The sequence below is a fragment of the Podarcis raffonei genome, chromosome 5 (genome assembly GCF_027172205.1).
Source record: "Podarcis raffonei isolate rPodRaf1 chromosome 5, rPodRaf1.pri, whole genome shotgun sequence".
NCBI classification, from domain to species: Eukaryota; Metazoa; Chordata; class Lepidosauria; order Squamata; family Lacertidae; genus Podarcis; species Podarcis raffonei.
In genome coordinates this window covers 9466026-9492500 of record NC_070606.1, presented here as the reverse complement: position 1 = coordinate 9492500, position 26475 = coordinate 9466026, and the positions used below count along the sequence as shown (strand labels likewise).

The following is a 26475-nucleotide window of genomic DNA, read 5'->3' as shown; positions in this document are numbered from 1 at the left end:
AAAGGCTATTCATCAGGAAATAAGGATTCCTTTTAAGTTTTTCATGTGTGCTAAAACTCAGTCTAAGTTTTTTTTTAATTGTTTAACCACATCAGTTAACAAATATGGATACATATGCTATAATGTTATTGTTTTAGTTCAATAAATTGTTATTAAGGAAATGATTATTTTTCTCCTTCCAATAAAGCACAGCAGAAAAGTTGTCCAGATATAAACAGTTAACTTATGAAACCTTACAATAATTTCATAATTATCTGTCTATGTAATTCTCATAGTATAACCAAATCAGTAATTTTTGATATAACTGTAAAAACTACTCTGAAAATTTATTATTCCAAAAGTGAAACCTTCATCTGGTTGTAAGTATTAAGATGATACCAGCAAGAATGAATCTTTCTGTAAAAAAATGATTTAAGTCAAGTCTTACTGACTAGTGATTTAAACCGTGGTTTAAATAAATTTGATTTAAATCAAATCCACCCTGCCACTGAATACTAGTTGCTGGCAAGCAATGGGAAAGTGGTACTTACTGTGCTCACGCGTTGCTTGTGGGCTTCCCAGAAGCAATTGGTTAGGCATTGTCAAAAACAGCATGCTGGACTAGATATGCCTTTGGTCTAAATCAGCAGGGGTTTTCTTTAGTTCTAAAGCAAACTTGAAATATATGTTATTCAAATCCTTTCAGACCTCTTTGTTACCTAGTACTTTCTAACTCTAAATTATTGCTTCTGTGTGCCTAGGTTCCTAAAAGTACTTATAAACCCCAAAAACTGAAGCAGCAGCTAGAAGGAATTAAACTGAAGAATCGTCGCAAAGCGGAGGCAAGTTCAGTATTATCTCTTTATAATCTGTTTAGGGCTTTTCCGCACTGCTGCTTGCCCCACCACTTTCCTTCAGGGGAAACTGAACGTCAAGTAGGTTTTTTGTGGATTGACATTGGCTCCAATTCAGCGGTGAAGAGCAAAAAAGAGTGGGGCAGTTGGAAAACCACTTGTGATTCAAGGACCTGACCCCCGCTTGGGAATAATAAAGACACGTGGACACAGTATATAAGGTTAATGGGCTAGAAAAGGCCACAACTTTATTGATTACAGCATGTGAGAGGTATTGGCTTAGGCATTGGACCAACACTAAATTTTGACTCCACCCACTCGGAGAGGGGTGAGTCTGTCTAGGGTTAACCACCAGTAGGGGGAGCCTGTTGATGCTAATACAACTATAAGCTCTCCCCTGATGTCACCGGGGGTTGTGCCATGGCCTCCAGCCACGCAGGGCATCGGACAGGATCCACGACCGCCGGATTCCTTTAACGGAATACCCATAAGTGAAGGGGTAGGCGATGGCCACACCTCGCCCTTCCATACACCATCAACACATTCCAATGCCTAACCGCCAAATACCAAGAAAGTTGTGACGATTGCTACGAAGTAGGCGGAAAAAACCAAGAGGCCGTGCCAATTTGCCAATTGGAAAAAACTCCTACCAGGCCCCCTGGGCAACCAGGGCGACCAACCATAGGTACATAGCAAGGTCAAGCGAGAAGCTACGCCCTAAAGGGAGTGGTGGCTGGGTGACTTGAGGAAAATCGGAGCGCAATGGCGGGGAGAACTGGCGTGGCCGCATTTGAGCGGCTAAACCACGCCCCCGCACTGTCACCCTATTGGGTGCCCATCTGGGGGCGTGGTGCACCAGCAACGATGGCAGGGCAGGGGGCGGAATCGGCTCCCGGTCACAACCCCTCCCCTCTGGAAGGAGGAGAGGCTTTCCAAAAGTTGCTTGCCCGCACAATTAACCATGGATTTGCAATAAAAATGATGTCTCCGGGGACCTTTAGACACTCTACTTTGCATCTTCAATGCATCCCAGTCCTCTACCCTGGATGCATTTGATCTACTCTCCCCACAAACTGTTAAACCTTTTCACCCCTAGCTTACCATTAATATCTTCATTGATGTTTTCACACAGCTGAACATCCACTTTAACTTCATCTTCTCTTTCTCTACCCGCTGCGCCCCCACTGCACAAAGTGGGGAAAGGTATCATGTTACTAAAATTATTGTGTCCCCTTTAGGAACTGCTGCTGGAAGCAAATGTTAACCAGTTCTCCTGTGCAGCCCCCAAACCTGGATGTCACTGTGGTGCTGTAAGTAAAATCAGCATGGATATACATATTCAGTAGTGTGGGAATGAATAATAAGTCTGCCTCTAGTATTGGGGTGTTAGGATCAATCATTTTATTGAGATTTCCTTGTTGAGATCATAATATTGAGCTGCAGTTTTTGTATTGACTATTAAAACAACACAGCTAGTATAGAAGAATGACATACAGTGCAATCTGTACTTGGATTGCAGCTATGATCCAGTTAGTTCCTACTACGCATCTCATTGGGGCCACAAGCTCACTAAGTGGCCTAGGCAAGACATTTCTACCCCAGCCTCAATCCCACCTCCTTGGTCTGTAATAGTGGGGGGAAGGATATAACTCCGGACCACCTTATTGGGTTGTTGCAAACATTACATAAATAATGTAACCTATCACACATTCCCCATCCTGTCATAACCCTAAGTAAGCAAATTGAAGGCTTTCTGGGGGGGGGGGGGAGGAAGATGGGGCACTTTGCTTTTCCAGCTACGGTTTCTTTCTTGCCCTTCCTGATCTATCTGCTGCCACATTTTCAAGCTATCATTTAGGCACCAGGCAAAAGCATTTGTTTCCCCAGGCTTTCAAGAACTGCTGATGTTACCATTTTAAACTTACCACAGTGTGATTTTGCTGTCTATTAAACATTTGAGTGGGCTGCCAGTGCTTTAGTTCTTTTGAACTTGCTATATTAGTATAGTATAGTATTAGTAGCATCAGTGTTATTTTTCTTACTACTCTCTTAGTTACCATCGGGACATAAATTTATGGAGAATGTGTGTGATAGAACTTACGTAAAATAAATAAATACTGACTTTTCGTATTCAGAGGCAATATACCACTAAATGAAATAATTATTATATTTATATTATATTATATTTTTAGGGTATAATTCAGACTGTTCCGGAGACCTTTCAAGCTCAGAAGATCCAAGGGGAGGTGAGCAACTTGTTTGATTATGTTATCCTGATGTTCCAACCAGCAGGAAATAAGAGGTAAAATTTCAGATTTGGTATAAAAGTTAATAGTTCTGCAATTGAGGGCACACCTCTCTTTAATAATTAAATATCTTAGTTAGGTAAGAATCCAGGTTTTAATGATATTTTCCTTGTCCATCATACCCTTAGCTCAGTGTTATACATGGGGGATGCTGAAGTGTTCAGAATACAAATTAAGGTATTACATTAACCATCTGAAGTCCTTAAAAAGTTCTTTAGAATTTTACTGGCTGGTAAAGTAAGGTAAGGTAAGGTAAGGTAAGGTAAGGTAAAGTAAGGGACGCGGGTGGCGCTGTGGGTTAAACCACAGAGCCTAGGACTTGCCGATCAGAAGGTTGGCGGTTCGAATCCCCACGACGGAGTGAGCTTCTGTTGTTCGGTCCCTGCTCCTGTCAACCTAACAGTTCAAAAGCACGTCAAAGTGCAAGTAGATAAATAGGTACCGCTCTGGCGGGAAGGTAAACGGCGTTTCCGTGCACTGCTCTGGTTTGCCAGAAGCGGCTTAGTCTTGCTGGCCACATGACCTGGAAGCTGTACGCTGGCTCCCCTGCCAGTAAAGCGAGATGAGTGCTGCAACCCCAGAGTCGGCCACGACTGGACCTAATGGTCAGGGGTCCCTTTACCTTTACTTTTTAAATTGCCTTAATTATATTTAAATCATTCCAAGATTCGTTACTGCTTTTGTAATTCTTTTTGTATTGCTTTTTGTAATTCTCTTATTTATGTGCTAAATTTCCTTGCAGATTGACAACGTACCTGTGAAACTAAACACAACAGCGATCTTAAGAGAAGGTGTCCTTTACCAACGAAAAGTGGAGCAGGAGCTTAATAGGTACTTTTTACTCTCTGTCTGCTTCTGTTTGTGCATATGCATTAACTGAAAGATGTCACAGAATCATAGAATTGCAGAGTTGGACGGTACCTCAAGGGTCATGTAGTCCACACCCCTGTAATTCTGGAATCTCAGCATTGCATTCAAGTGAATTAATCAGTTGTTCTTAATATAATTATTCGCTTCTTTTCCAAACCTTCATGAAGGATTCCAGAAGCCAGCTCATCAGAAGCTTGTTACTTGTTCAGGTGATGACAAGGCCAGAGCCCTGCCTGAGGAGAAGGCATACTAAGAATATGCCACACAGTCCTCTACAGTCCAGCCCAAATTTGGGGTGGTGAAGGACTGCAATGCAGGCCTCTTAAATAGTGCTTTACTGGTAAAACATTACAAAACAAATCAATATTTCAAATCACTGTACCCCAAGATCACACTGCTGAAATACAATCAAATATTTTCCAAAATAATAGGTATATGCAGTCATGACTTGAAAGAAGTTTATATAATTATCTGTATAAAATTATAAAGATAATAGAAAGTCCTAACTTTCATAGTACAGTATTACGAGTTCCAGACAAATGACACTGACTGACAGTAGGTTTATTTATTTTTTTATTTCTATACCGCTTTATATTTTTAATAAAAATCTCAAAGCGGTTTACAGCATATTAAATCAATAAAACATTAGCCGGGTGATGTTCCTCCAGCCTCATCAGGAGCCTCTTCAGTAGGGCTGGTGAGTGTAGGTTGAGGACAGGTGAAAGGAATTATTTCAAACAATACATGGAATTCACTAGCACAAGATTGGTGAAGACTAGGAACCTAGACAGCTTTTAAAAAATGGGATTAGTTAGGGACATTTATGGAGGAAAGCTCTATCAAATATTTGTAGAATAGATACATGTACATGTACAGAAGTGGGATAACTGTGGACTAGCTACTGGAGACAAAGAACATGTAGAGGCAATTGTTCCTGCCCTACCTAGGAGCTGACCACTGCTGAAAACCGAATGCTTCATTAGATGAATGAAACAAAAACTAACTGAAGCAAAGACTTCATTATTGGACAACAGAGCAATTGGTACTATAAATTTATGTATGGGATTTTTATTTTCACTACTCGTGAACTCTGAGGCAATGTTTTCAGTGAGTTCTTTACCATAGTCCCAAAATCTTCCCAAGGTAGCCACAGACCAGTTCGGGCACCCTGGTTTTAAAAATAATTTTTTTGCCTCATTTAAAGTCACAGTGGTGCCTCGTAAGACGAAAGTAATCTGTTCCGCGAGTCTCTTCGTCTTGCGGTTTTTTCGTCTTGCGAAGCACGGCTATTAGCGGCTATTAGCGGCTTAGCGGCTATTAACGGCTTAGCGGCTATTAACGGCTTAGCGGCTATTAACGGCTTAGCGGCTTAGCGGCTTTAAGAAAAAGGAAACAAACTCGCAAGAACTCGCAAGACGTTTCGTCTTGCGAAGGAAGCCCATAGGGAAATTCGTCTTGCAGAACGACTCAAAAAACGGAAAACCCTTTCGTCTAGCGAGTTTTTCGTCTTGCGAGGCATTCGTCTTGCGGGGCACCACTGTATTATGTTGCTATGTAATGCCACGTTCACCTTGACAGCTCTACTCTGTTCAGTTCCTCAGAGTAGCCTGTTTTCTTTTCCTTACAGGATTGAACAACTTTTACGAGGGGCTCGGGATCCTTCTGAGTTTCTGGATTGGCAAAAAGAAATGTATGAGAGAGATTTGAACCAAAAGCTGGCAGAAGCAGAATGTAAGAGGCTGCAAGGACAGCTAAGCCACGAGGAGGCCATTCTTGCACGTCAGAATCGCATTCTGGAAAACCATAGAAAAGCTGAGCAGAAGAGGGAAGAGGTACTTTATTAGTATACTGTTCGTATTTTATCTCACCACGACTCCTGTGTATGGGTATGTTCAGTGGCAAAATGAGGAAGAGGGTGTGCAGAAGAGGCAAAGTCCACATCGAGAGACAACATCAATTTCAAAAAGGAGTGGGAGCCACCTATAAACTACCGTATTTTTTGCTCTATAAGACTCACTTTTTCCCTCCTAAAAAGTAAGGGGAAATGTGTGCGCGTCTTATGGAGCGAATGCAGGCTGCTCGGCTAAGCCAGAAGCCAGAACAGCAAGAGGGATTGCTGCTTTCACTGCAATTTTTTTCTTGTTTTTCTCCTCCAAAAACTAGGTGTGTCTGGTGGTCTGGTGCGTCCTATAGAGCGAAAAATACGGTATATAAAAAGACAGTATAAAAATTTGGACCCATTGGCAGGTTTTGACTAAACTTTCACAACTATAGAAGAGGTAAAACCAGCCGGGTACAGAATTTGTTTAATAAATCAGTACGGAAATACGGGGGAAGCCAAAGGGGGGAGGGAAGAAATATGGATATATAAATTGTTCAACTAAGGTTTGTGGAAAATTTCTACACCATGTTGGACCAACTTCCTTTATCTGCCTTTTTAATGCTGATGTCAGTACTGTTTGTGAGGCAGTGGGTGGCATCACACAAGATTAGTTTTACAAGGAGTGCATCTGCCACCATGTCCAATCAATAAAGAGCATATCAATAATCAATATCAATATCAATATCGAGCATCATTTGCCACTCAGCGGCTGCCTTGTAGAACATGATGCAGCCTCAGAAACAATACTGGTATCAGAATTAAAGAAATGGACAAAGGAGATCCAAAAATGCCATAATAAAGTTGTTAGCCTTTAAGGTACAACAGTAATCTTTGCCGATTTTGCTGCAACAGTCTAACCCAGGTAATCTTCAGCCAGGTGTAGGAAAATGATTAAAATCAGGTTTGTTTCTTTATCTGTAGCTCTAACAATCTCAGGTTTTAGGGCTTTCATTCAGATTTGAAAGAGTAAAGAATGCTTAGCGTTTTAAGGTCAAGGAAGCTTGCTTGCTTATTTATTTATTTATTTTAGAAATGCATGCTTAAAGTTAAAAAAACAACAACAAATAAAGCAAGAAGCTTTCATTGTAATTAATTTATCTGGCTTCAATTTTGCTTGGAGTTTAGGAAGCGGAAATGAGCCAGCAAATTGCAGAAAGGCGCATTCAAGAAAGGAAGGAAAGGGAAAAAATGGTGCAGCAAGTGGTGGAAGGACGCAAAAATGTGAAGCAAGCACGAATGAAGCTCCAAAAACAGAAGCACCAAATAGGTACGAGTAGTTCCAGATCTGTGTGTCTTTTTAAAAGGTACATTTTCTTCTGATTTCCTCAGCAAAGCATTGCTATATATAGAGAGAGATTCAAGTGCTGTATTATAAATAGCTATTGAAAAGCTCCTGTTGAGAGATATATGAAATCCTGAGACATTCCACCCATAAATATGTGTGCACAGAATTTGAGAGCCAAGCGACAAATTTGCTTTTGTTGAAGGATTCACCTAAAATATGCCTACTGTGTGTAGGCTGGCATGGGAAACATGATGGCTTGCTTGTCCTGATTCGCCAAGACCTTGTGACTTTGCAGATTAGTATAGCATCCTTTCTATAGTTTCCTTCCAGTGCTTTGTCCTTGCCCCCCCCCCCGTGAGGCAGCCAATCATACTTCTAATATTGATTGATTGAATTTATATACCACCCTATACCTGGAGGTCTCAGGGCAGTTCACAAAAAAGGTCACAATATATAAAATCAGAATAAAAACAATAATCCTATAACACGCCCCCCCAAAAAACCAGTCACATTTTAAAGGGTATAGGATGTTGATTAGGTCAGCCAAATGCCTGGTTAAAAAGGAACGTTTTTACCTGGTGCCTAAAGGTGTATAATGAAGGCACCAGGCAAACTTCCCTGGGGAGAGTATTCCACAGGTGGGGAGCCACTGCAGAGAAGGCCCCGTTCTTGTGTTGCCACCCTCCAGACCTCTCAAGGAGGAGGCACACGAAAAAGGGCCTCAGAAGATGATCTTAGGGTCCAGGTAGGTTCATATGGAAAGAGGCGTTCTCTTTGTTTCCCCTCCATTTTCTTGGATCCCTTGCTTCCCACAGCTATTTCTGACTCTTTCCTCCTTGATGCGTGTGTCTCACACACATACAAAGTCTTTACCTTTCTCTCCACTCCTCCTCTTCTCTTCCATGGCGCCTGCAAGCAAGGATGAGCACACTGAGCCTAAATGGGTGGCTGCCAACCAAGGCACTACAATATCTTCTTCTAGTGAAGCCATGCCTAAAACCATCTTCAGTGAGGCCACTGCTCCTCAGCTGCCTACCCTGAATACCTCCAGGGGCTTCTCTTGGACCTTAGCATGCATTGCCCAGCATTGGAAGAGTAAGTTCACCCTGCCATGGACGTTCCCAAATGATTCATCTCTTGGCTGCAAGATGCATAGTTGTGGGGAGAGCAAAGGAGACATCCTCATCCGCTCCCAGCCACAGCTTGGACCAGGTTCCATGTATCTGAAAGCAGAAGGCATCAGGGTTTTGAGCCACCAAGACCACATTGAAAGACCTGCATTGGCTCCCAGTACGTTTCCGAGCACAATTCAAAGTGTTGGTGTTGACCTTTAAAGCCCTAAGCGGCCTCGGCCCGGTATACCTGAAGGAGCGTCTCCACCCCCATCGTTCTGCCCGGACGCTGAGGTCCAGCGCCGAGGGCCTTCTGGCAGTTCCCTCATTGCGAGAAGCAAAGCTACGGGGAACCAGGCAGAAGGCCTTCTCAGTAGTGGCGCCCGCCCTGTGGAACGCCCTCCCATCAGATGTCAAAGCGATAAACAACTACCTGACATTCAGAAGACATCTTAAGGCAGCCCTATTCAGGGAAGTTTTTAATGTGTGACATTTTAGTGTATTTTTGGTCTCTGTGGAAGCCGCCCAGAGTGGCTGGGGAAACCCAGCCAGATGGGCGGGGTACAAATAATAAATTATTATTATTATTTGAGCCCACTACTCACGTTGTTCTGCGTTTACCCCTGCCTCCACATTTGGTGCAGCGTTCATTTTCTCTAGAGCATAGCTCTTCAACCAAAGGGCCAGGCAGCTGTTGTTGCCATGCTGGACTCCAGCTAAGGCTGACCAGACCAAAGGGACGCTATTTGAAGTGTTTGGGCAAGGATGTGTTCTTCTGATGAGACACACATTTGATGAATTTCTCTGCTGCCGTAGGAGGTAAAGCCTCTTTCAATTAGATGCCTGCTTCTTGCCAACCATATATCCCACCTTCCTATAGCTATGCCTTTAGTGAGGGAGCTCTCTTTTGAGCAGGGGCAGTCTTTTTCTCCCTTCTTTTTTTTTTTTTTTTTTGCTTTCTAGGCTCCTTCTGTGGCTTTCTAGATTTCTCCTGGAATGGAAGTATGCTGGAGACTAAAATGCAGACGTTGTTGACATTTCCATTCCACCTTAAGGAATAGGCATGCTTGCAACTCTCTGAAGCTAGCAAAGCCAAACAGGATCTGTTGTCTTGATACACCTGTATAGGACATTGCACAGGAACCCTGACGTCCTTAAACAGTTGCATCAACCATTCACAATCCATTAGTGAATATGACAGTGCATTGAGTTCAGCTTCACAAGAACTTAAGTTAACTGTGGTTTGCCTCTTGCACAGCCAGTCAAACAGACACTGGTTGTACACGTCGCTCTTTCTGGATGTACTTGTGCCATCTTTGGTGTCACTGCCAAAACTTGCATCTGCAAAGATTTCAAGACCTCCAGACTCCTGACCAGTGAATCTGAGTCTGTAGTGCATAGTACCTTTGAGATAACGTGCTTGAGAGCTTTCCAATCATTAACAGTAGGATTGTTAGCACAGCTGCAGTGTGTAGTCTGTTTGCCATCATGGCAGCAGCTGGGGACCCAGGAAGTAATGGTAGGAGCCTGACTGCTGCAGGAGTCAGCAGGTGGGAGTTGGAGGGAGCAGGGATGCCATATCACCCTCATGCTGCTCCCTGCAACCCGAAACAGGGCTGGGATAGGGGGAAAGGTTCTTGGTGGTCAGAGAGGGGGATCCATTCACAGGTTTCTGTACAGTTGCCAAGTTCCGAAGGCCTCAGGTGCCTCTGCTACCATTTCCCTATTCTCTGCTTCACATACACCAGTGTGGTGTAGTGGTTAAGAGCGATAGACTTGTAATCTGGTGAACCGGGTTTGATTCCCTGCTCCTCCACCTGCAGCTGCTGGGTGACCTTGGGCTAGTCACACTTCTCTGAAGTCTCTCAGCCTCACTCACCTCACAGAGTGTTTGTTGTGGGGGAGGAAGGGAAAGGAGAATGTTGGCCGCTTTGAGACTCCTTCGGACAGTGATAAAGCGGGATATCAAATCCAAACTCTTCTTCTTCTTCTCCTCAGTTTCAGGGTCTTTGCTCAGTCTATTTGCCCAGCTGCACAATAGCATGCTGCTCCTTATCTGCTGATCTGCAAAGGAAGAATGTTGTTGAGAGCTCTCTCTCTCTCTCTCTCTCTCTCTCTCTCTCTCTCTCTCTCTCTCTGTGTCTCTCTCTCTTGCTTTCTGTTGGGGTAAAAACGCAGCATCCACAACTAACATTACCGAAGTTTGGGATTTTGATCAGTAAGAAGATTACCTGGAATGGGCAAGCGAAGCTGTCATCTGTCTGCTGCCATTTGGAATCACCTTGTGAGCAAGGCTTCTCAGCAATGGTGACCTTCCAAACCAAACAGCTTAGCGCTAGGAAATGAGTCGCGAGTTAGCCTTTCTGTAATATCACCCCTCACTGGAATGAAATCTGGAAGAGCAAACATGCCCAGGTGTCCCATGGAAATTGTGAGTGAGACTTTTTTTTTAAAAAGAAAGCTTTCGTTTTGCAGTAATGCTAAGGTAACAGCATGTATATTGCTCTGTAAATTTTAGGATTAATAACGTGCATTATAAATCAAACATGGAAGTGGTTCCCATGTTGCAGGTGGAGAGTCAGAGGGAGTCTGTTCTGTGCCACTTGCAGATCGCTTCTCAAGGCTTAAAAAGTACAGTATCATCTCTGACCACCAGAGGCCCACACGGGATGCAGAAAGTTAGTGGTTTTCCTTCTGCCAATCACGAAACCTCCTTCAGTACAGTACGTTACAGCACAGTAGGCTTCCCTTCCCTTCTCTAAAAAGTCGATTTCTAGCTTTAAAGAGGCTTTGCTGACATTTCCAGCAAGCTGCAGCGTAAAATGGATATAAGCACAGAAAGAGATCTAGTCTATCTTCTTCCTCCTCCTTCCCAAAGACGCCCCTCTCCATATCACTGTAGCAAAGGGAATGGGAAGAAAAAGTTAAAACATCAACAACCACCCTGTGCAACGCGCCTTTGGGCTGAACTCCAGTTGTTCACTCTTCTGAGGCATCTGGATATGATTTTCTCAATCCATTTTCCTTGGCTAAAGGGCTTCACCCTTCTAGGATCCAGAGCCGCCAAAAATCAGTCATACCTCCCAGACAAGCCTTTCACCTCTTTCTCCAGGCAAAACAACCCACAGTTTTAGTGGCATGTGGGGGGGGGGACATCTTCAACACATTCTCTAATCATTCGCTTTACCAGATAAAACTGCGATGAGCGTCGGCATCGGGCGCCTTAACCCGGCGTTCGGTTCATCCCGCAGCGCCAGTTCTGCTTACCAAAAGTGGCCCACTAGGCGGCTCGCATTCCACCTTGCCCGGCTCCACGCCAGCGAGCCGGGCTTCTTACCCATTTAAAGTTTGAGAATAGGTTGAGATCGTTTCGGCCCCAAGACCTCTAACTTCAACACATCTATTATTAGTTTATCCCATAAAATTTATGCAGTGGACCCTCAGGTTATGTACCTCTCTGGATACGTAATCTTTTGGTTGCGAAAGTGGCAGACCCGAAAGTATTTTTCCGGGTTTCACCGCTCACACATGCACAGAAACGGCGCCTCTTGTTACGGATATTTCAGGGTGCACACGGACTCCCAGAACAAATTAAATCCGTATTCAGAGGGTCCACTGTATAATGCTTGATTGTATGTATGTATGTATGAACAGGTACAGCGGGTGGTGCTGTGGTCTAAACCACAGAGCCTAGGGCTTGCTGATCAGAAGGTTGGCGGTTTGAATCCCTGCGACGGGGTGAGCTCCCGTTGCTTGGTCCCAGCTCCTGCCCACCTAGCAGTTAAAAAGCACATAAAAGGGCAAGTAGATAAATAGGTACCGCTCCGGCGGGAAGGTAGACGGCGTTTCTGTGCACTGCTCTGGTTCGCCAGAAGTGGCTTAGTCACGCTGGCCACATGACCCGGAAGTTGTCTGCGGACAAACGCCGGCTCCCTCGGCCTATAGAGCGAGATGAGCGCGCAACCCCAGAGTCGGTCACGACTGGACCTAATGGTCAGGGGTACCTTTACCTTTACCTTTATGTATATATGAATGAATAAATAATCAATCAATCAATCAATCAATCAATCTCCAAGTGTTTTACAAAATGTAGAAAGGTCACATATTTGCTAGGGTCTATCTCTAATTTGCTGGTCATAAATAAATAAAAAGTTGGATCTCTGTGGCTCAGCAGATCCTTCCGTTGGCAGGCAAATAATGTGCAACGTTCTGCCTCCTCAGTGAAGAAGAGCCCTGCACACAGCATTTCTGTAGCTCCAAGAAGTCCCATCATGTGGATGCCTCAGCCAGCCTAGGAATGAAGTACTGATGCACTTACATTGAATGGGACTTCTGGGCTGGCAGAGTGAGCCATCCCTTCTCCCACTTCTAGTTGCACTCTTCATGCCTCGGTCTCAAGAGTTTTTCCCCTTAAAAAAATAGTTTTATTGAAGATTTTCTTGTGTAATAAAAAAGCACGCCCACTTTCAATTCATAGTCGTTTTCACAGTTTACAAGCGGTAGGAGACACCGTTGTCATAGACATTACACAGTTGGGGGGAAAGATAGGAGAGAGATGTGCTATTTTGTTCTATTGCATAATGTTTGTGCAGTGGTTTTGTGTCGGCGTCACTCGAGTAGGTCCTTTGTTTATGTATTTATTTTTGTTGGCAGTGTGAGAGATTAGAGGATGCAGAGCTTGGTTTGTTGAGTTCAGGTGGTTGCTGTGGGGTTTGTTTGTATGCGGGATGGGGTGTTGGGTCAGATTAGGCATATCGGTTTGTATGCTGTTGGCTGGGTTATGACATTGCTTTGTTGTGCTGCATATGTGATAAAGGGGAGCCACACCGGGCTGAAGACATATGCCTCAGTCTCACGAGTTGAAGGGGAGGAAGCCACTGTAGGGGTTGGTCTGTTCTGTGGATTTTTCTTTCTTTCTCTGTCATCCTTCTGAATCCGACTTAGTCAGAGCTTTGTCACATACAAAAACTGGGCAAAGGTAAATGAACCCCTGGATGGTTAAGTCCAATCAAAGGCAACTATGGGGTTGCAGCACTCATCTCACTTTCAAGCCAAGGGAGCTGGTGTTTGTCCACAGACAGCTTTCCGGGTCATGTGGCCAGCAGGACTAAACCGCTTCTGGCGCAACAGGACACCATGACGGAAACCAGAGCACATGGAAATGCCGTTTACCTTCCCGCCGCAGCAGTACGTATTTATCTACTCGCACTGGTGTGCTTTAGAACTGCTAGGTTGGCAGGAGCTGGGACAGAGCAACAGGAGCTCACCCCGTTTCAAACCGCCAACCTTCCGATTGGCAAGCCCAAGACTCTCAGTGGTTTAGACCACAACTGGAGGGAAGGTGGAAGAAGGATGCTAAATTAATCTGCAAAATCACATGGCCACTGCTCAGGTGAATTGGGACAAATAACTCATCATGTGGGTGCTTTGCTGTGTGAGCTCAGAAGGCTCATTCATGGTAAGCAAGTCAATGGGCCATTCCCTGTGCAAAGCATGCAACTCCTATGTCACTTTCAGAGTTTACAGGATATAATATAGCACTAGCTTTGAGACAATGAGTAATTGAGTCTCCAAGCTGATGAGCTACCAAGGGATTTTTGAAAGCCAGAATCCCATGAATTGTCCGGCTATATTTTGCTTGAAAATTGAGGTAGGGGCATCAAAATGGGTTCGGGAGCCTTGTTGGGTCCAGAGATTCCCATAAAGATCTCACGGGGCCAGCCCAGATACTTTTTGCAAATTTCGGTAATTGTGTCATTAGAAAACTCCAGAAGCTAGAGGTCTCTGGATAAGCAAGGGTAGAGGGGAATACCATATTTTTTGCTCTATAAGACTCACTTTTTCCCTCCTAAAAAGTAAGGGGAAATTTGTGTGCGTCTTATGGAGCGAATGCAGACTGTGCAGCTATCCCAGAAGCCAGAACAGCAAGAGGGATTGCTGCTTTCACTGCGCAGCGATCCCTCTTGCTGTTCTGGCTTCTGAGATTCAGAATAATTTTTTTTCTTGTTTTCCTCCTCCAAAAACTAGGTGCGTCTTGTGGTCTTGTGCGTCTTATAGAGCGAAAAATACGGTATATCCCTGTGAGTCTACACTGATAGAATCAATAAGCACAGACTCCTGAACACCAGAGAAAAGGGTAGATTTTGCTTTGATTGCCTGAAAGATCACCATGTGTTCTGCTTACTGAGAACCCCAAATCCAATTCAAATTCCGGTCTTGACAGAATTGGACAGCATCCCAACTTACATTACTAATCCACTCTACTTAACCTTATGCACTGCTATGGAGACTGCACATCTTTCCTACAATTTACAGCTCAGGAAGTTGCTGAAGAAAGCCAGGAAATCCTACTTCAGAGTTTGAAAGAAGAAGAAGAGAGATTCAAAAAAAGATATGAACTGATTCAACAAATAAGAGCGATAGAGTATCTGCCTTTAATGAAGCAAAAATTTGTTGACTTAACCCAGGTGAGCTCATTAAGACAGATTACAAAAGTGCTTGTGTGCATTTATTTGTTACTTTCCCATCTTGTTTTTCCTCCAAAGATCTCAGTCCAGCACCTGACTTTACAGCTCCTTTGTGAGATAGATTAGGATGAGAGAGATGTTCTTGGAAATCTCCCGCTGTAGGTTGCCAGGGCTTGACTGCCTTAAAGCAACTTCTGGTCAATGCAATAACTAGCCATTTCTATACCCAGTCATAGCTCTCCATTCCAACTCAAACCTCAAATAATTTTCTAATGAAGTCAGAGTTGTGTGTCAATTAATGTGCAGGCGACTCCCCACTTACAGGGGGATTACATTCCGGGCCGCTGTGTGCATAAGCAAAATGTGTGTAAGGGGGATCCTTGTCAGAGCAGGGAACTAGGGAAATTTCTTTTCTTTTGCAACAAAAAATTCAGAGCTGTTCACAACCCTACATAACCAAACCAACTCATACTCTTAACCTTTGCCTCCAGAGCACCAGAAATGGCAGGGAACAGCACGCCCGCTCTTACTGCATTACAGGTTCCCTGCCCAACAGTGTGGTAGCAGTGAGAGCTTCCACGTGCCATCTTGAAACCCATACATTCTTTTTTAAAGCCTTTTTGGGCTCCGGGAAGGGGTTTCTCACAAGCCACGAGGACTTTCCAGCTCTCTCCTGCCATTTCTAGGTTTGAATTGAAATCAGTTGGTTGATTCATTGATTGATTTTCTGGCGCTGCACACATACATGGTCACACGCGAGTTGATCATGCATAATTGGGGGGGACGCTTGTATAATAAAAAAAAGATAGAATTTGCCGGTTTCTCTTCTCTATAGACTCCTAACCATGGTGTTCTTGGTGAGATGTCCATAGTAGAACTGCAGGAACGCTTAGCCTTACTGAAACAAGCTCAGAAGAAGGCCGAAGAGGAGAAGAGGGATCAGATAATCCAAGAAAAATATGCGAAGGAACAGCTTCTTTTGGACAAACTTGAGCAGATCTCCATGTTCAGAGACCAATTTGGAAGAGCAGCTGCGCTGAAGTTAGTTTGAAGCACTGTAGCATTTATAATACATAATTGTGGATTACGTATTTACAGAAACAAAACAAATAATTCCTCTTCAAGTTAATAGATAGGAAATAGCTGTATTCTGTGACTGATTTCAGAAGTTTAATTAACACTCCTTTTTAGTAATATTCACAAGTTGAGGGGTCAAGCAGCTCACATGAGTAAATTTTGACATTTAAATAGTAAATCTGAATTCTTTGTGCTCTCACTCGATGACCAGAATACCATTTCAGAGGTAAAGGACCTTGCATGTGGGGGAAATGTCAAAAACAAGTCTCAAGAGTAGATTATTCTGTCATTCACCCTTTCAGAACAAGAACCACTAAATGCCTTCAAAACAAAACCAGGGTGTGTCCTTACAGAGGGGACTGAAATGGATGTTTTGGGTAATTTATAAAATTTCATTCTATAATGTATATAAATCAGAGAGGACAATTATAACAGATACCAATTAAAAGATGAAAACAAAACCATTGACTAGGCACGTAGAATAAGTAGTTACCGTATTTTTCGCTCTATAGGGCTCACCGGACCATAGGACGCACCTAGTTTTGGGAGGAGGAAAACAAGAAAAAAATGTTCTGAATCCCAGAAGCCAGAACAGCAAGAGGGATCTGGCTTCTGGGATACTGTGTGGCTGTTTTGGCTTCTGGGATAACCGCGCCAAGCCTCTTCAGGGCAGCGGGATGAAGGCTCCCCCTGCCCAAAGAGGCTGTGCGCAGCTAAGGCAGAAGCCAGGACAGGCAGGAAGAAGCCTTCTGTTCCTCCTCCGGCTTCCAGGTCAGGCACGTTGCCGCAAAGCTGGAGGAGGAACAGAAGGAGTCCCTTCTGTTCCTCCTCTGGCTTCGCATGATAGGCGCGTCACTGATAGCCACCTGAAGCCTTTGGAGCTCAGCGGGAACTCGCGCTGCGCTCCAAAGGCTTCGGGTTCCTTTCATATCATACCCCTCAGCAGTCCCGAATTGAGCAGGACATCCTGGAATTACAGAAGCCATTCCGGATTCGGATTGGATCCCAGAATGCCTTGCAGGAATCAGCTGGCTCACACGAGTGCCAGACCAAAAGACGCTTGGGTTTTTCCGTCTTGCACTCTTTCACAAATCACCTGCGAGAGCTCAGGACCAAAAAACAAGCATCTTTGATTTTGGTCAGTGGGATTTTGGAGAGTGTGACATATGAGTTAAGTAGCAATGTCCAAGCCATTAAAGCAAAAAGCAAAAATAAAAGTTGTCTTCATATAAAGAAATAATATTAGTGCTGTTTTATTGTCAAGTATAGTTCCAAATTTGCCATGCTTGTGATGATGGTTGTCTTAAAATGATGCTTCTGCTATATATGTAATGAAGGAATGACAAACCATATAACAAGTGTCTGGAGACTCTAGTCATCGTCAAAATATGCATAATTTTCTCCATCATAGCTATATTCCATTGTGAATGGTATTGTGTCCAATGTAGGATTTTGGGCTGTTTCCCATTGAGTTGCATTTAATACAGTATGTGAGCTGCCAGGACCATACATGAGGTCAATTCTCAATTCTCACTTTTATATATCTACCTTTGTATCATGAAAAATATTCCATAACTGTAATATTGGACAATCGTTTATTTAGTAATATTTATCATTTCTGCCAAAATTAAATTCCAGAAATCTTGTACCAATGTGCATTGTCACCAGAAATGATAAGCACCAAATTTATTGCAGCTCCCCCAAGAATTAGGTGACAGAGAAGAAAACATTTTGGGCATTTGCAAAGTAATGCGATACCATCTATGTGGTAATTTCAAGGAGTTTCCCCTAATGAAACTAGAAACAGATTTTAAGGGTTGCGATTCCCAAATTTTATTCTAACCTTTGGGGAGAATTCGTGTGCCAATATCATGTTCCTAAGTTGCATTAAGCAGCACAGAGTGCAACTTAGAAATTAATCCTTTTGCTCTCTACCCATTGTGTTCAATAATTTTAAAAATTGTGTTAAGGGTCTCAGAGCTTGTTTCTTAATTGTTATTTTATAATTGAACTATGAGTTTGATTAAAATAAACCCAGTTCACATTAAGGTGTGACAGAGCTAATTTTATTTGGTTAATAGCTGTAGGTTAGTGGTATAGAAAAATCACGTGTGTAAAATCTTTGGATTCCCATTGTTCAAATCACTTATCTCTCCCCTGCTAGAAAAAAAAAGGTGATCTGATATTGTGATTAATGGAAAAATAACAGCATTTGTTCTTACTTTTTTCTTATTTGCTTTGCAGGCTGGAGGAAAAGAAAACCAAGCCTCCGCTTCGTGAACGCATTTTGAAAGATCAACAAGTTTTGGAGCTGAAACAAAAGATTATGGAAAAATCTATGGAGCGTAAAATGCAAGCTGAGAAAATGCAGACTGCATCCCTAAAGTATGATGAAGGGTCAGTCACATCTTGGAGGCCAAAGAAAGTAAGATATTTCTTGTTCTCATGTAAATCACTGTCCAAACATAGCATGGAAATAAGTTCTTTGCAGCCGGAACTGGACACAGTATTCCAAGTGTGGTCACATCATAGGTTTGTATAAAGACATTGCGATCTTCGGTTTTACTGTCTTTCCTAATGATACCTACCATGAAATTTGCATTTATCACAGCTGCCACACACTGGATCATGTGCATTGTTCACCGGGATCCTAATATCTTGCCTGGTCAGTCACTACCAATTCGCACCCCATTAATGTACAGTGGTACCTTGGTTCTCAAACGCCTTGGTTCTCAAACAACTTGGAACCCAAACACTGCAAACCCAGAAGTGTTCCAGTTTGCGAACTTTTTTTGGAAGTCGAATGTGGTCCATTTTGCGTTCCACACTTCCGTTTTAAGTGTTACGCTGAGGCCCGTCTGTTTTTGCTATTTATTTTGCGTTTTTGTGGCTCTTTTTCGTGTGACTGTGTGGAACCCCGTTCAGCTACGGATTGATTGTGTGACTGCAGTACATTGTTTATTGCTTTCATTTTATGGAACAATGGTCTCATTAGATAGTAAAATTCATGTTAAATTGCTGGTTTAGGGGTTGTTTTTAGAAGTCTGGAACGGATTAATCTGTTTTGCATTACTTTCTATGGGAAAGTGCACCTTGGTTTTGGAACGCTTTAGTTTTGGAGCGGACTTCCGGAACGGATTAAGTTTGAGAACCAAAGTACCACTGTATATTTAAAGTTAATATTCCTGCTCCCCCAATATATCACTTTATATTTGCTTATGCTAAACTCTTATTTGCCACTTTACTTTTTACCACCTCGAACAATTTGGTGCCTGCAGCAAACTTGCTCCCCTTACTGCTGATCCCTAACTTCAGATAGTTTGTGAACAAGCTAGAAAGTACTGTTCCCAGTGCAGGTCATCATTGGCGGGTCCCACATCCGTTGTGAGAATTGTCTCTGCTTCCTGCCTTTACTGATCCGTAAGATGACCTGCCTCATGACTGCTAAGCTTACTCAAGAGTCTGGTGAGGAACCTTTTGAAGATTTGTTAGGCGCTATTTGAAAGACGCAGGTGGCGCTGTGGGTTAAACCACAGAGCCTAGGACTTGCCGATCAGAAGGTCAGCAGTTCAAATCCCCGCGACGGGGTGAGCTCCCATTGCTCGGTCCCAGCTCCTGCCAACCTAGCAGTTCGAAAGCATGCCAGTGCAAGTAGATAAATAGGTACCTCTCCGGTGGGAAGGTAAACGGCGTTTCCGTGCACTGCTCTGGTTTGCCAGTAGTGTCTTAGTCATGCTGGCCACATGACCCGGAAGCTATAGGCCGGCGCCCTTGGCCAATAAAGCGAGATGAGCGCCGCAACCCCAGAGTCGGCCATGACTGGACCTAATGGTCAGGGGTCCCTTTACCTTACTATTTGAAAGACGGCGGAAACGCCTCTTTCTGTTCACTTACAGACTTACTAGAGAACTCTTCAAGGTTAGTTAGAATAGGACATAACTTGGTGGAAGCCATGCTGATGATTCTTCAGAAATACTTGTTCTTCTGTATGCTTGTTAATTTTATCTTTAATAATATTTTCCACCAGTTTTTCCAGAACAGATGTTAAACTAACTGGCCTGTAAGGTTAGCAATTTCTTATTTGAGTTCTTTGAGAAAGCTCAAGTGGTTACCATCTGGGTATGGATATTTGTTAGCTTTTGTCGGTGCAACTTAGAACTTCATGTCTTGCCACCACTATTTGCCTGAGTTTTTCAGACCCTTTTTCTGAGCAGCCTGCTCTATACTGCAGTGAAGACAGAAGCAAATAATTCAGTTTCTCTGCAGTCTCCCTTTCCCCCTTAGCGCACCTCTAACTCCCTTGCTATCCAATGATCCAACTATCCCCCAGCCACTTTCCTGCTTCCAATGTTTAAAGAATTGTTTTGGCTATCTTTCCCCCACAAAGAATCATTCCTGCCTCTGATAGCTTTTGTGACTCTGTTCATCAACTCTGCTAGCAACCTCTTGGACTTGCCAGTACCTTTCCTGATCTGCAGAAGCTTCTGTTATTGTAGTTTTGAATAACCACCAAACCTTCTGGAGATTTGACTCTCTTGACTTTCCCCTTTCAACTTGCTTTTCCCCAGTCTCCTTGTTTTTGAGAAGCTTCCTGTTTTGAAGTCAAATAGGATTGTGTGATTTTCGCAATTGTTCAGTTATGTTGAATTTGATAGCACTGTGGTCATTCTTGCCAGTTGGTTCCACAGCTCTTAGTTCTTGTGTCAGGTTCTCGGTGCCCCTTAAGATTAAGTTCAGGATCATCATCTCCCCCCCCTTTCAGCGCCATAAGCAACTGTTGTAAGGATGTATGATATTTAGAAATGTTACCTCTTTGTTGTGACCAGAACATGCATTTACCCAATCTATGTGAGGGTGTAATTGTGATCACGTTTTGCTGTGGGTTAAACCACAGAGGCTAGGACTTGCCGATCAGAAGGTCGGCGGTTCGAATCCCTGCGACGGGGTGAGCTCCTGTTGCTCAGTCCCTGCTCCTGCCAACCTAGCAGTTCGAAAGCACGTCACAGTGCAAGTAGATAAATAGGTACCGCTCCAGCGGGAAGGTAAACGGCATTTCCGTGCGCTGCTTTGGTTCGCCAAAAACGGGTTAGTCATGCTGGCCACATGACCTGGAAGCTGTACGCCGGCTCCCTCAGCCAATAAAGCAAGATGAGCGCCGCAACCCCAGAGTCGGCCACGACTGGACCTAATGGTCAGGGGTCCTGTACTACAACACTTACTTCTTGGGATGCCTCCTTACTTTCATGCTCCATCTCAATTTTTTGGTCAGGTGATACGATAGTATGTAGCCTGTTCCAATTTCCTTTTGGAGCCTGGTATTGCCATTTACAATTCTGTGGAGGAGTCTGCCTCTGGGGGTTTCTAGCTTGTTTGCCTCCGTGTCCTCTAAGCAACACTCACCACCTGGCATACGTCTAGGGCTGGCATATGTCTGGGATCTCCTAGACATTAAAGGTAAAGGTACCCCTGCCCGTACGGGCCAGTCTTGCCAGACTCTAGGGTTGTGCGCTCATCTCACTCTATAGGCCGGGAGCCAGCGCTGTCCGCAGACACTTCTGGGTCACGTGGCCAGCGTGACAAGCTGCATCTGGCGAGCCAGCGCAGCACACAGAAATGCCATTTACCTTCCCGCTGGTAAGCGGTCCCTATTTATCCACTTGCACCCAGAGGTGCTTTCGAACTGCTAGGTTGGCAGGCGCTGGGACCGAACGACGGGAGCGCACCCCGCCGCGGGGATTCGAACCGCTGACCATGCGATCGGCAAGTCCTAGGTGCTGAGGCTTTAACCCACAGCGCCACCCGCGTCCCCCTCCTAGACATTACTGGGATTTTAAAGGTGGAAGTGATTCCTAGGGGGGAATCTGTGGAAGGCGGCGGGTTTTTTTTGGCATTTCCATAAAAAAAAAAAAGCTCAAGAACTTTGGGGTTAGTCTAGAAAAAAGCTGAACAATTTTGGGGTCTTCCTGAAAAATACCTCAACTTTTGGGGTGTCCTGCTTTTTACTTTTTGAAATGTGACATCTCTACCCTTGCCTGCCTTTCCAATAGAATCTGCATGTAGAAATAAATATCCCACTGGTTCTCTCCATTCTACTAGGTTTGTTATTCTCAACATATAGCCAGTGTGGTATAGCAGTTAGCAGGTCGGACTAGGACCTGGGAGACCAGGGTTCAAATCCCTATCTGGCCATGAAGCACACTGGGTGACTGTTATGTACTGAGTTGAATAGGATCCAAAGGCAGCAGTCTGATTGGTCCTAGAACAATAGGGTCCAGAATGCAGCAGTCTGATTGGTCCTAGAACAGTGCAGCAGTATGACTGGTCCGCAGGTGCCACCCAATCCAGCTCCAGGTAGAAGTGAATCTGCAACCTGATTGGCCTACAGGAGAATTCCAGAATTAGCCAATCACGTGCGGCTCGTTGTGTAAATAATGTATATAAAGCAGATATTTTGGGGGAACTTTCATTCCTCACTACTATGAGCTGAGTAAAGAGCACGAAATCCACACTCGACTCAGAGTATATTTCAGTGACCTTGGGGCAGCCACTGCCTCTCAGCCTAATCTACCTCACTGGGTTGTTGCGGGCATTAAATGTGGAGGAGAATCAAGTATACCACCATGAGCTCCCGAGGAAAAACATTGGCTCCTTCTGCCCAAGCAGTATCCAGGAAAGCTGTACTGATGCTGGCGACGAGAGTGTGGCTCTCCTTCTCTGCCCCACCCCACCAGCTGCCACTGCCAGTGCTAAAAGTCCAATAGGACTGCCTTTGATCTACATTTGCGGCGGACGAGACCATAAAATGCTTTTCTCTTATTGAACACCTTTGTACCAATACCAGAATATTCTGTGTGTTGCTTCCACAGAAATCTCAGCGTGAGGATCACTGGAAGAAGTTGGAAGAAAGTCAACAGCGGCAGTTCAAAATGCTTCAACATGATTTTATGGCAAGAGAATTGACTCAGAAAAGGATGACCAATGAGACTTTGAGAACTGGAACCAAGGCTTGTATATTGCGCTCTTAAGTTAGACAAAGCTATTTCTACGTTTATTTCTGTTTATGAGAGGTTTACTAGGTCTTTTATACTGTAAGCACCGAGAGCTAGTTTTGGTTCACAGTATCTCAGTATTCTTTTTCAGCTCTTCCCTACCATTACAAGATTTCCCTCCCATTGATGTCAATGGGAGAGAGAATTAATGCACTAAGGCTAGCGCCCTCCCTCCCCAACCCCCGCCTCCTATTCCTGCCCCAGCCAGCACAGCCCCTTTTTGTCATTACCTCTATTGGAGCATCAGTGTCAGACCAGCAAGAGCAGTGGAAATTTCCATGTCCACAGTGGGGAGGTTTGTTCCATTAAAGATAACCCACATTGTGAAAACGTGTCTGGCTCAGTATGTCTTCCTCATCACATGCAATTGACAATGCTCTGCTAAGGCACTGCCCAGACCACAAATTTGGCAAGAATTCTCCTGCGCTCCTCCACTGCTTGACAATCTCTAGGCTTGCCAACAATAAAAGGAAAGTTACCAACTTTCAGTAGCACATACCGTATTTTCGCCCTATAGGACGCACTTTCCCCCCCTCCAAAAATGAAGGGGAAATGTGTGTGTGTCCTATGGGGCGAATGGAGGCTTTCGCTGAAGCCTGGAGAGTGAGAGGGGTCGGTGCGCACCAATCCCTCTCGCTCTCCAGGCTTCAGGAAGCTATCCGTAAGCCTTGGGAGCCTGGCGGGAGTTCCCGCCAGGCTCCCAAGGCTTGCGGATAGCAGCATCTAAACTAGACCTGGTTTGGAGGCTGGCGGAGGGGAAAGCAGCGCTTCTCCCCACCGCCAGCCCCACAAGCTCGGGGGACAGTGGGGAGGAGGAGCGCCGCCTTCCCGCTGTTCCCCGACCTGGTCTTTGGGGCTGGCGGTGGGAGGAAGCAACACTTCTCACCCCCCCCCCCGCCAGCCCCAAGAGCAGGTCAAAAGGAACCCAAAGCCTCCAGAACCCAGTGGGAACTCCCGCTGGGCTCCGGAGGCTTCGGGTGAACGCACCTTGAACGCACAGAATGCACCTTGTTTTAGAGGGGGAGAACAAGAAAAAAAAATCCCCCCCCCTGTTCTCCCCCTCCTATGGTCCGGTGCGTCCAATAGAGCGAAAAATACGGTAATTCTTGGGAAGAATTTTTTATTCACCCCCTTTGCTGTTCTGCCAGGCTTCAGTGCAATGCATCATAAAGTAACCGGGGTCCACTGTGCCAACCAGTCATTCGGTCCTGCCTTTGCCAGTTAACCCTCTGATCCCTGATAAATGGTGATTCTGTAATGCAGAAAATAAGACGGTAACCTACATTATGACCTCTTGATCATATAAGCTCTGTTAATGCATTCAAAGGAATGCATTAACATACACAGCTTAAACGAAGCTACTGGGAGGTGGGTTTGTAGCTGGTTGACTGACCAAACCCAGAGTGTGCTCACCAATGGTTCCTTGTCATCCTCAAAAAAGGTGACAAGCGGAGTGCCACAGGCTTCTGTCCCGAGCCCAATATTGTTCATCATCTTTGCAAATGACTTGAATGATGGAATTGAGTGGATGCCCATCAAATATGCAGATTACACCAAACTTCCTCAGTTTTCAGGAACTAGTAACAATAGATATAGCATTAACTATATAGCCCTGTTTAGGGAAGTTTTAAATCTTTGATGTTTTATTCTGTTTTCAATCTGTTGGGAGCCGCCCAAGTTTGAGCAGATGTCTTATCTGAAGCTGCCTGTCCATTTTAAAAGATACAGATGTGTTTTCTTAGCCTTTAAATTGTTTGCACTGAAACACAAGCAATAGCGGAGACTTTTCACACACCCCCCCCACGTTTGCCATGCTCGAAAGAGGCTTCACATTTCCTCACAAATCCTCCTGTATGTGTGGCTTTACGATGATGCCAACTAGCCACATAAGGCTACTTTCCAAGCCTCTGAAATAATGTTTCAAGTTTGGGCTTTTCTAATGGCTGGTAGTCTGAGGAAGACAAAAGTGTATTAGCAGGATTATTGTCTCCCAGTTTCCCATTGTCTTTGTGGTCCAAGGTGTGTGCAAAATTCAAGGAAAAATATGGGCAGGGTAGGTGAAGTATCTTACTCTTTTTTTTAGTCATCGGCCATTTCCATTTCTTCCGCATCTTCACAGATGTGGTATATCGCACCGAGTTTCTTGATGTACTGGAAGAGGGGAGGACCAGGGTTCAGATCCCATTTAGCTATGCAGCCTGGGCCAATCGCTTTCTCAGCAAAACTCGCCTCACAGGATTGATGAGGAAAAGGGCGGGTGGTTGTGAGAACTTTGTACATTAGCCTGAGCCCCTTAAAAAAGCGGTGGAATCAAAGTATAATAAATAAATTCAAACTGAGCTTGCAAATGCCTTGGGTGAAATACAGTGCAACATCTTAGCTGCAAAAGGCGAGAGCTATGCCTGCGGCCTTTTAAGCCCCCCAATGCACCACCACCACCAGCAGCCCATTTTCTAAGGAAGTGTGGATGTGTGTTCAATTATCAGGACAAAACTTGAGCTCAGCCTGCAGAAGAGCTGACTCGGGAAAGGTGGAGAAGTGCTGTCATGAATGCGTGCTCTATCATTTCACGTTCTTTAATGTACCGAGTAGACCTGTTGCACCAAATTGCAGCCACATTTCAGGCCTCCTGAAAGGGGCGAAAAAGGAACAGAGTCCTCATGCTCTTAGCAATCCTACACGTTGCCAGCTGCACGTATATTTCCAGAAATAAATGCAACCGCAGATAAGCAGAGGTAAGTAAAAACTTCCAGCAACTGACAGGTAATTCGGCAAAAGTACAGTTATGTTTCTGCTAAAGGAAGGGGGGGGGGAGGAAGAAAAGACAGTGTTAACAGTCGCTAAAATCCCCTCCATATTATGGTGAATGAAAGTAGAAAGGAGATCAAGGCTGCTGGTGCCACTCCTATGTGGATTCAACATTTCTGAGAAAGCCAAAAATGTTCAATGAGGAATGCCAGAAAAAGGCGTAAGAGTCAGGAAGATGGTATGTGAAGATTCTGACGGAACCTGCAACCTAGCTGGGATACTTTGAAATTGCCTTGCAGTTCTGCAGTCTGCCAGCTTTCCTATGTTTTAATTGGATAAACAATGGCATAGCTTCTTAATCATTGCTCCTACTTGCCATCAGCCTGTAAAACAGTAGAAGTCAGTTGCTCTGTTTATAACTGCATGAAAATTTAATTTTAATAGATTCCCCCTGCCCCCCCGGTAATAGCACTCAACATTTTTAACAAACCCAGTCTTTTGAAAAAGGGAATTACAAAAAGGTAAAATAAGTTGTCTCTTCTTTTAAAGCCAAGGTAAACTTTTTCTTTTGTAAAAATGCGAAAACAAAAGAAAGACCAACTGCCTCCTAAGAAATAGCAGGATTAACATGATATGTTATTTGAGACTGGATCACACAATGTATGTATGGCTGACCATCTGAATGGAGCCTAGTGCAGCCGATAGAGCACTTTCTAAACTCTGAAAGGGTAAGGCTTGATGTGTGGGAAAATTTATATGAAAATAACTTACACCCCAGAATGGACAAAAACCAAGGTAGAACACAGAAGAGATTACATGACACCCTCATTACAGAACCTCCTCAAG

At 44.2% G+C, this 26475-nt stretch overlaps 1 protein-coding gene across 1 annotated transcript in view; it reads left to right on the top strand.

The window, feature by feature from the left end:
* Positions 1–23211, top strand: part of CFAP99 (cilia and flagella associated protein 99) — a 37996-nt gene extending 14785 nt beyond the window's left edge. Inside the window, exons 7-16 of the mRNA XM_053387758.1 lie at positions 741–821; positions 2072–2143; positions 3026–3079; positions 3882–3970; positions 5637–5841; positions 7017–7158; positions 14604–14755; positions 15591–15796; positions 18077–18257; positions 22699–23211. Coding sequence (XP_053243733.1) covers positions 741–821; positions 2072–2143; positions 3026–3079; positions 3882–3970; positions 5637–5841; positions 7017–7158; positions 14604–14755; positions 15591–15796; positions 18077–18257; positions 22699–22857 — 1341 coding nt within the window. The 3' untranslated portion in view covers positions 22858–23211. The remainder of the gene's footprint in view (positions 1–740; positions 822–2071; positions 2144–3025; positions 3080–3881; positions 3971–5636; positions 5842–7016; positions 7159–14603; positions 14756–15590; positions 15797–18076; positions 18258–22698) is intronic.
* The last annotated feature ends 3264 nt before the right edge of the window (positions 23212–26475 follow it).